Consider the following 10717-nt stretch of genomic DNA (forward strand, 5'->3'; position numbering starts at 1 on the left):
CTCGCATCTCTCCTGCGGTGCCGCTGACGAGAATGCTGATGTTTATTTGTACTACGCTTTGCAGACAGTGTTTTCATCGGTGGACCCAACTTTGCCGGCACCGACACCGACGAACCTCTAAGTCATCGAACGCGCTCGGCCACCACTACCTCCGGGACCAAGAGGTACTGATAAGAGCCTCATCGAGCCCTGAGGCTGGGGCCGCTCTCGGAAGCCTGGGGACCCTTGTCCGTGCGCCACCTGGCGGGCGGGGGCGGGCCGGGGCGGCGCGCGGCGTGATTGGTCGAGGCCCGGGGTGCCTTTTTGCTGGTGACCGGTGGGGGCCGGAGGCTGAGGTGGGAGGGCCCCGAGAGTGGGCTACTGCGCGCTGCTGACCCCGAAGTCAAGTACTGGGGCGCCCGCCGGACGGGACCTGGGCTGGCGTCTCTCAGGCCGCCGTGATTTGTCGTTTGTGAGGACGTTTCACATCCCAGGGTGGGATCTATTCCGCCGTTCCCTGATGTTCATGGAGTCCTTGCCGCCGCCCAGTTTCTTTCGAACTTCCAACCAGGCCTATTAAGATACTTATCTAATAACTAATTATTAAAATTTAATTTAGTGGCAGTGGGAAAGGACATACTCAAGGTACAGAAGGCAGGTTTGGCTTCAGAAAGAAGGAAGAAAGCACTGTCCTCTGAGGCTGGTGGAGGAACTGAGACGACAGATGTGGAGGGAATGAGCGCAGGGTGGCCAGCAGAGTTGATTATTTGAGGCCTTTTGCTAAGAAGGGTGATTATGCATTGGAGTGGGCAGATTACCCAAAACATCATCTAGAAAGGAGAAAAATGCTTCTGTGCCCCTGATCTGCTGGTTATGTCGGCATTCTCTGAGCTGGGTTGTGGTGGGGACAGGGCGGAACTTTAGTCACAGGAGGACTATAATCCACACTCCACTCCATTGACTCCCAAGTGGGAGGAATCCCAGGAGTGCAGCGAATGTGGGAAAGACCCGAGAGGTCTTCATGCGGTCGGGTGGAGCTGAGATTCTCTGCATCAGAGAGTTCACACTGGTGAGCAACCCTGCTAATGTAATGAATTCCACCTTCAGACAGAATTCCCACCTTGGAGTTCATCAGAAAACTTGTACTGGAGAGGCCCTTGGAATACCAATGCGGAAAAGCCTCTGATCAGAACTTTCACCAGTTTCAGCATCAGAGCATCCACAGTGCACAGCGATCTGGGGATTTACTCACTGTAGGACACTTTCATTCCGACCTGAAACTTTGCTCTGATCTTTCCTCTTCTTTACCGATGTCACTAGACTGGAAATGCCCTTTGTGCCAGCTAATTTTGTCCTGCTCCTTGAGGACAGGGCTACCTTGTTGTAGAAGAGCGTATCGCATTCAGCCCACTCAAAAATTAACCAATGAATGAATGAAATAAATAAGAGGCCATAAATGATGAATTGGACATTTCAAATTTAATTAACTGAATGTAGAATCATAATGCCTTTGCTGTCCTTTATTTTTCTATGCAGATCCTTTATCCCCTAAAATGATGGCCACGGCATTAAAGGTCTATATCACCCATCTAATATAAATTATATCTCTTTATGTGATATGGGGACACGTAAAGTGTTAAACATACACTAAAGAAAACCTTTCTTTAGCTGAGGGAATTGATCCACTATACGATTTACTCAAATACAAGATAGCCACAGATTGCCTTAAACACACCTCTTTTCCTTGCAACTTTCAGCACTGGAACAAAACAAAACCCAAATCAGATACTTCACCTGTACCATCCTCAAAATCTTTCTTTCATAAGAGGCTTTGTTTACTTCTTGATCTCATTTCTGTTTTTATACATTATTTCCATCTTCTTGGATATATTATATTTTTTTCTTCATGTGAGCTATATCTTAAATGTATTTGCTGGGATTCAGTATTCTTATTTTTGCAGCTGCTTCAGCATCATCACAGGCTTATGTTTTCTTCATATGTAGTAGTATGCTCAGGATAATCTTGAAAATTAGTTGTTCTTGTGTGTTTTGTTTTGTTTTGTTTTTTTGGCTGAGCCACACAGCTTGTGGGATCTTAGTTCCCTGAGCAGGGGTTGAACCTGGGCCCTCAGCAGTGAAAGCGTGGAGTCCTAACCACTGGATGGCCAGGGAATTCCTTGAAAATTAGTTTTTAAATGACTTGTTATTGAAAGGATTAGAATCTATTGCAGGACAAACCATATGTTGGGAGCCTCACTATCTACAGCAGAACCCTGCCAGGCTGGATGTTCTGTCCATTGAATACAGGCAACGCCTCTTTAACTCCTTTCTTTCTTTCTTTCTTCCTTTCTCCCTTCCTTCCTCCTTCCTCCTTTCTTCTTTCCTTCCTTCCTTCCTTTCTCTTTCTTTCCTTCTTTCATTCTTTCTTCCTTCCTCCCTCCCTCCCTCCCCCTCTCTCTCTCTCTCTCTTTCCTTCCTTCATTCCTTTCTACAGAAATTTATTTTCTCACAGTTCTGGAGGCTACAAATCCCAGATTGAGATGCCAGCCAATTTGGTTCCTACTGAGAGCTCTCTTCCTGGCTGTGGGTGACCACGTTCTCACTATGTCCTCACATGGTGGAGGGAGAGGGAGGGAAAGAGGAAAGAAGGAAGAGAGGGAGAGCGGGAGAGCTTCTTTTTCTCTTAAAATGTTTTCTCAGGTACCTTGGGGAAAAGTGTCCCTTTTTTCTCTCTATGCCACGTGGACCCGTTCATTAGCTAGAAATAAATTCCAATTAAGCAAAGAAACAGCAGTAATGCAGGAAATGCAAGTGAATCAAGGAAAAAGTAGCCATTTGTTTTTAAGGCAAACAACCAAATAACCAGTGCTACCAGCCTGTAAAGACCCCAAACACACCCAGAAATCCCTTCAGAATTCATCCTGGATTGTCTAATCTTGGTTATTCCCTGAATTTCAATTTCCTCATCCATAAAGTGGGGAAAATACCCACGCTTCAAGTTTGTGGGAGTATAGTACAAAATGGTATATCTGACAGTCCACTGCTTTGTGTATAGTAGGAGCCCAATAAATGCAGTTTCTTTTTCTCTTTTACCCACTTTCTTTCTCCTCTGATTTACCCCAAGCTAAAGATCTTTCCCACAAGCGTTAGAATTCAAAGAGAATAAAAATTGCATCTTAACCACTACGTTGTACTTATTTTTATTTCCTGTTTTTTTTTTCTTTCTGTGTTTTATCTTAAATGTACATTATTTCATCTACCTTAAGGACACTAAGTAGCCCTTGTGAGTTGACATGGGAATCTAATTACCATTATAACACTGTTTCTTTGTCAGGGCCAATGTATTATGTTTGCAGGTCTATCACAGAAGATTCCTTCCTTTACAAGTGGGAATTCCATTGTGAAGTGCTTATAGGAAAAGTCAGAACTTCTTTCTACTGCTTATAAGTTTTAGTTCTTGTTTCTAAAATGAAATTCCATATCTCAGCTAATTCTGCTGCCTATGTATTTATTACTGGCTTTAAGCAATTCGATTTTGATAGTACCTTGGTGTATCTGTCTTCACGTTTCTTCTGCTTTGTGTTTGTTGAACTTCTTGGATCTGTAGATTTATAGTTTACAGCAAATTTGGAAAGTTGTTAGCTGTTACTTCTTCAAAAGTTTTTCTGCTTTCCCCTTTCTTCCCCTTGGGACTCTAATTACACATGTATTAGGTTGATTAAAGTTGTCTCACAACTTACTGATTGATGCTTTGTTCATCTATTTTTTTTAAATGTATTTTTTAATCTCTGTATTTCATTTTGGGTAGTTTCTATCCAGTACATTTTTCATCTCAGACATATCTTTCATCTCTAGAATTCAGTTTGTGTCTTGTTAATATCTCTTCTCTGTCTTTCTCCGTGCTCATGTTTTCCTTTACCTTTTTGAACATACGGAGTATAATAGCTGCATTCAGTGTCCTTGTCTAATAATTATCATCTGTGTCATTGCTGGATCTGTTTCTATCGATTTTTTCTCCTCATTATGGATCATGTTTTCCTTTTTCTTGCATGCCTTTAGTTTTTGATTGGGTGCCAGGCATTGTAAATTGTAATGTTGTTGGGTACTTTTTTTTATTTAATTCCTTTAAATTATTTTTGACCTGGGAAGCCCTAAGCTAACATTTTTTAATGTTACCTGTTCCGGTCACTGGGCTAGGTGTTATTGAATTTAATCCCCATCACGACCTATGGATGGGTACTATTATTTCCCCCATTTTACAGAAGAGAAAGCTGAGACTAGGAGAGTGATTTACCCAAGGCTGAGTTATGTGTCCCACAGAATTCATATTGAGGTCCTAATCCCCAGTACCTCAGAATGTGTCTGCATTTGGAGATAGGGTCTATAAAGAGGTAGTGAGGGCTCCCCTGGTGGCACAGTGGTTGAGAGTCCGCCTGCCGATGCAGGGGACACGGGTTCGTGCCCCGGTCCGGGAAGATCCCACATGCCGCGGAGCGGCTGGGCCCGTGAGCCATGGCCGCTGAGCCTGCGCATCCGGAGCCTGTGCTCCGCAACGGGAGAGGCCACAACAGTGAGAGGCCCGCGTACGTAAAAAAAAAAAAAGAGGTAGTGAAGTTAAAATGAGGTTATTAGGGTGGGCCCTAACCCACGATGACTGGTGCTCTTATAAGAGGAATTTAGGCCACAGATATGCAGAGAGGGAAGACCATGTGAAGACACAGGGAGATGGTGGTCATCTGCAAGCCAAGGGGAGAGACCTCAGAAGAAACCAACCCTACCAACACTTTGATCTTGGACTTCTAGCTTCCAGAATCTTAAGAAAATAAATTTCTATTGTTTCAGCCACCCAGTCTATTGTACTTTGTTCGGGCAGCCCTCATGAACTCACAGGATCACCGCAGCTAGTGAGTCCTGAGCTTTGGGATCTGTACTGGCTGCCTGCCTGCAGAGCCCACCACTGCTGAACTGACCACTGCTGCCGGAAGGGCTCTCTCAACTACAGGCTGCCTGTCAGCTTCCTGAGAGGGGGAACAATCTGTTTCTTCTTCTATCTCCCGCTGTGGACAAAAGACCACACTCGTTAGCAGGTACCAGTTCTTTTGTTTATTCAGCTGCACAGCTAGGGGAACTTTCTGCTATCAGTGAATTCCAAAATGCACCTGTGAGCAGGGCACTCATACATAGAAACACGAACAGATTATGATTGGACCAGTATGGCACCTGTAAATCCCAGGAGCCCCTCTTGGATACGGAACTAGTTCCTGTAATACAACCAAACTAAGTATACAGAACCTCTGCTGTTGGAATAGCTTCTTTTGCACTAACGAAGTCAGAAGAGATGGCCTCAGGTCAACATTTTGCCTACAAAATATTCTGGTTTCAGCTCTTCTCAGTGATGAATACAGGGTGCTGCAGGCAACGTGATGGCTATTTCTGGAGTGACCACCACCAAGACCAGAGCTCTAATCCATACCCTTGACGCCTTGACCACATCACCTGCTTCCCAGATCCTGCTCTGCCCTTTCAGGGACCAGGACTCTCCTCCGCCGGTCAGTCCGCAGCACCAGGCTGCAGAAGTGGGGAGATGTTCCATGGGGTGGAGCACGCTCACGGTCTTCCCAAATTTGTTCTCTCCTTCTTCAGTTTTAACTGGGCAAATTGTCACCCTGCTAGAGGTGTTTTCCAGCCTCCCTGTTAGGTAGATGTGGCTGTGTAGTTGAATCTTCACCAAAGGATTGGGTCCCCTTCTGCGACACCTGCTGAAAAGGAAATTGCCAGTCCTTGAGACCATTACTTCACTCTTCCTGGGGAATGGGATGTGGATACGGTGAGGATCCAGCATCAACCATGCAGACAAACACATCCTAATCCAGGGGACAGAGGAGCAAGGTGGGTCCCTGACGTACCTGGTGAAATTAAACTGAGCTGTCCCTTAGACCAGGGCTTGAAAAAAATTTCCCGTAAGGGCCAGAAGTAAATATTTTAGGCTTTGTGAGCCACAGTCTGTCACTTAACTCTTCTTTCCTGCTTTTTACACTTAAAAAAATGTAAAAACCATTCTTAGCTTGTGGGCTTTAAAAAACAGGCCGCAAGATGGATTTGGCCTGTGGGCTGTTTGCTGACCACCTGCTCACGTCTGGACATTTATGTGAGAGAGAAATAAAACTTGTATCTCAGAGTCAGGGAAGGCCTCTCTCAAGAGGTGACACTTAAGTGGAGATCTAGACAAAGTAAAATGTAACTTATGTAACTATCTGGGAGGAGAGCATGGAGTTAGGGAATGGAGAATGAGGACAGAGGTCCTGAGGTGGAAAGGAGCTTATAACATGGGCCAGTTAGCAAATAATCGCCTCCTCACTCCAAGTCTGCCATCCCCTGCTGTACTCTATGAGACTGGAGCTGGAACTGTCGACATCTCCCCTTTGCCAGCTGGCACAGTGTCAGGCTTTGCCAGTAAAGGGCACTGGAGGGACACAGCAAAGAGGAAGGGGCCTGTCCTTCTGGTAGTTTTCCTTCTTGTCCTTACAGTGCAGCACCCGTCCTCTGGTGAGTTTGTGGGCACCTCGACCAGTGGCTTCCTGCTCTGACCTGCAGAGCCTTGATGAACTTCACCAGCCAGTGTCAATATTTAACAACTAGTTAAAAAAGAAAAGCCCTGATTTGTAGCATTTCCTGACTTCCACGGCATGAATACTCTCACCATGACCAATTTCAGTGCAGGCTGGCGAAAAGAAGTGCAGAACTGGCTGTTGCAAGCCTGTACAGACCAGCTCGCACATACCCCTGGGGCAGCCACACCTGTCCAGTCAGGCCTGAATTTCACCTGTCCAGTCTTGGGCTGGGGGTGCGGGGGAGGGTTGGCTCTCCTAGGTCTGCTTCTTCCTCTGATGCTCTCCCTCAGTCCTAGAGGTAGTAGCTGTTCCCCATGCTGCTATTCCTATATTAAGATCTCGTTACCTCCTTTAACAGATAATCCCCCTTTACTAGCTAGCACTTCTTTGTATTAAACGTTTCCTGCTCAAAGAACAAGTGTGGTTTCTGTCTCATGCCTGGACACTTGTAGATGTGACCCTGTCCGAAGAGGCAGCCCAGTATGGGGCTGAGGAAGGGCCAGGACCAAAGGCCCATTCACAATAATACTAATATAGGATGGCCACTGCCTGCACAGCTGCTCTGTGCCAGGCCCAGAACCCTAATGAAGTCGGCATCTTGGCTGTTACTCGCAGCCAAAGGCATGCTAGTTGATACAGTCATCTCAAAGAGAGGGCATGAGGCGATGAGCTGAAGGTGGGACTAGGTAAACATTTTTTCCTAAATCAAGAAAGACACAGGAAAAATCTTAAGGTGCTTATAACTTTTATGGAATATAGTCCTAAAACTGATCAGACAAAGGTACAATTCTGTCTGGAGACTTTCTCACCCACAGTCCATTGGGAAGGCTCTTTTCTGGCATGAACTCTCTGATGTCTGATAAGCTCAGAACTCCATCTGTAGGCCTTCCCACATTCTTTACATAGGAAAGGTTTCTCGCCACTGTGGATTCTCAGATGCTGACTTAGATATGAGCTTTGACTGAAGGCCTTCCCACACTCATTACACTCATAGGGCTTCTCCCCTGAATGAACCCTCTGATGTTGAACAAGGTGAGCACTCCACCTGAAGGACTTCCCACACACATGACATTCGTAGGGTTTCTCTCCTGTATGAATTCTCTGATGCTGAATGAGGTTTGAGCTCTGGTTGAAAGTTTTCCCACAGTCACTGCACTTATAGGGTTTCTCTCCAGAATGGATTCTCTGGTGGATTATAAGGTGTGAGTTATAAATGAAGGCTTTACCACATTCACTGCATTCATGGTCTTTCTTCCCTGTGGGAGTTGTCTTAAGGGTGATGACCATCTGCCTGAAGCTTTTCCCCTGAGCGGGGGACTGCTTCAGCCTTTCCCCTTTGAGATTTCTCTGCTGCTGCTCTAAAGGGGCCTCAACTTCAGAGGCAGCTTCAAATGTAGAGGTGCTGGTGGTGAGTTTTTCTCTGAGCACCTGTGATTCCACGTCAGTAATGGGTGGTTCTGGCAACGACCCTTTGTCCTTGGGCTCTGCATCATCTTCTGCAACAACTGACGGAAAATGTAAATATACCTGTTCTGGAGGTATGGAGAAATGACACTTGGATTAGGATTTCTGGCATGAAAATAAAAGCTTAAAAAATATTCAATATACACACACGACAAAATTCAGAAGGAAAGTCATTTAAATATGAACACTGGTCATCTGTTGGTGATGGGATTGTGTAGGGGATAAGGTTTCTCCTTTTTTCTCCCCCCTCCCCCTTATCTGTTTTTTCTAAATTTTCCTTAATGGAACACTGCAAAAATGTTATTTGAAAAATAAATTTCAAGGCAGGACCTTCTTTTTTTAGGATTTACTCTTAAAAAATATGAGCAAAAATAATAGTTTCAAGAAACTGGGGAGTGATGTTGTGTGGGAAGGGAAAAATGAGAATCACAGGTTGAGGGAAAAGGGATATTCCTAAACGCGCAAAGACCCTGCTCCTCCTGACTCCGTGACCTTCACCTCTTCCCCGTCATTCCCTGCCCCACAAATCTCTAGCCACAGAAAAGGATCCCCAAGCAGCTGGCTCCTTTACTGAAGGGACGACTGCCTTCTTGGTGCTTTCTGCCTTTCCCTTTGACCTGCTCCTTAAAAAACGAAGAGAAGAGTGCTTTGCGTTTTGGTTTTTAAAACATCTCTAACGCTTTTTGTCTTTTAATTGTAATGCTTTCTGTAGTCTAAAGAGGACAAAAAGCAATTGCTATAAGGTAATGCAAGACTTTAAAAATACATTTTTTTTCAGGTTAAATGCTTGTGGTTAAAGAAATCTGAAACATGCTTGCTGAAAAAAAAAAGTCAAACAGTAGTTAGCTTTGAAGAGAGACTTACAAAACAAAAGTAAAGGAGACAAGGAGAACTCTGCAAGAAAGGCAAGGAAGTGCTGGGAAATAAAAACATACTTATGGAGCAGACACTAAGATTAATCTCCATTTCTAGTTTTTCCCATTTTGTTGCCAACAAGAATTTGAATTTTCGTAGGCTTTTGTCTGATGGTGGTGGGGTTGTGGTGTAAAATGAAGTATTTAAATAGAGTCTTCTTGATTAGCAAAATATTCATGTCACATTCCCGATCGTTCATGAGGTTATACAGCACTCAGCAATGCCAGTGTGTGGTCCTGAGGCTCTCCCTCTAGAGTTTGCCGTAGGAAGGAGGAGAGGATGTTTGTGGGGATGAAGGCAGGCCGGAAAGGAAGTTTTTGTGGTGAATCTGAAGGGCAGAAGTGTAGATGGAAGAGGGTATCAAATAGGGCTTTTAGGTGGGGGGTAGGTGGTAGATAATGGTGATGACAGGCTGTGTCTCACGTGGAGTGTGTTATGGCTTAAAAAGTATGTTTTGGGAGTCATGAGAAAGTTGAAAAAGATTTCCAGGCTGGCCTGTAGCCCAGGGCAGTGGAGATGATGAGGCAGGAAGTGAATGAAGTATTTTCTGGTCCTGTTTTAGGGCCCTCTAAAGCCCGGAGATGCTGGTGAGGCTTTACAGCCAGGTTCTGATTGAAATTTAATCCTTACAGCTACTACATAAGGTAGGTTATCATTATTCCTAATATTGTGAGTGATGAAACAGGCTACGTCTCTCACCTAAGAGGTAAGAATAGTAAAAGGGCAAGATGAGGATAGCCAACTTTTGACCACCTACTCTGTGCCCTTTATACCCTCTCCTCCTCCTCTCCCTCCCCACAGAATCCTGCTCCTCACCACGCTCTGGGAAAGGCTGGGTCTCCTTAGGCTGGAGCTGGATGCTTGGTTTCTCCTGGGCTGCTCCCACAGGCTCCTTCTCCTCCCACGGCTCTTCCTGTGCAGGTCCGTGTGCCGGGCCTGGGACCTGGAGATGATCAGGCACCACTCGGTTTCTGTGGAGCCAAAGCTTCCAAGGAGACTTTGGAGAGCCTCCTCAGAGTCAGCACAGGGGCAGGAAGAGGAGCTAGAGTCTTACTCAGGACTTGAGGGCAGAAAAAACACACAGAAGCACACACTCACTGCTCTGCCTGGCCCAAAAGAGTTTTGAACTTGGCAACTCCCCCTACTGCTGCCCCTCTGTCCAGCCTGAAGGTCATTGATCTGGCTCCCACAACAGATCGTATGTTCCCCTTCCCACCTGCAGTCCTGGTTCATCAAGTCCTTTCTCTAAATCCTCCAGCACAGTCACAGCCTCCTCTCCACTCTCAGGGTGATGTCCCCGCACCCAGGACTGGAGCTTCTCCGGTAGGATGGTCAGGAATTGTTCCAGCACGAGCAACTCCAGGATCTGCTCCTTGGTGTGCCTCTCGGGCCTTAGCCACTCACAGCAGAGCACCCTTAGTCGGCTCAAGGCCTCCCGGGGACCAGGAGTCTCCTGGTAGCAGAGCTGCCTGAAGCGTTGGCGGAAGATCTCCTGACTGGGAGAGCGGTTCCCATGTAGCCTGGTCTCACACTCCCAAGACTGTTCCTCTTCCTTTGGCTCCATCATCATAATCTTCTCTTGACCCTGTGTATCCTGAAGGGCCAGAGTTTCAGCTGCTGTTAGTGATCCAGCCATCCTAGCCTGGACTGGCTCTGTAGAAGGCCCATACTAGCAGGAGTCTTTCAGGGGCACCCTGTAACATAAGTAGAAATCATTCTTTTTTTTTTTTTTTTTTTTTTTTTTTTTT

The 10717-nt window shown here is 45.7% G+C and overlaps 1 protein-coding gene across 3 annotated transcripts in view; it reads right to left on the bottom strand.

Annotated features, from left to right (window-relative positions):
* Nucleotides 1–4550: 4550 nt before the first annotated feature.
* Nucleotides 4551–10717, bottom strand: part of ZNF232 (zinc finger protein 232) — an 8573-nt gene continuing 2406 nt past the window's right edge. The window contains exons 1-4 of one of the 3 annotated variants that reach the window (XM_029211187.1): nucleotides 10186–10700; nucleotides 9786–9912; nucleotides 7817–8122; nucleotides 4551–5738 (exon numbers count right to left, since the gene is read on the bottom strand). In XM_029211187.1, coding sequence (XP_029067020.1) covers nucleotides 5704–5738; nucleotides 7817–8122; nucleotides 9786–9912; nucleotides 10186–10605 — 888 coding nt within the window. In that variant the 5' untranslated portion in view covers nucleotides 10606–10700 and the 3' untranslated portion in view covers nucleotides 4551–5703. Of the gene's footprint in view, nucleotides 8123–9785; nucleotides 9913–10185; nucleotides 10701–10717 lie in introns of those variants that run through there. The other 2 variants (XM_029211186.1, XM_029211185.1) reach the window with 2 other exon arrangements.

Source organism: Monodon monoceros, unplaced genomic scaffold, assembly GCF_005190385.1.
Source record: "Monodon monoceros isolate NGI ecotype Baffin Bay Population unplaced genomic scaffold, NGI_Narwhal_1 Super_Scaffold_9, whole genome shotgun sequence".
In the NCBI taxonomy this organism is placed as follows: Eukaryota; Metazoa; Chordata; class Mammalia; order Artiodactyla; family Monodontidae; genus Monodon; species Monodon monoceros.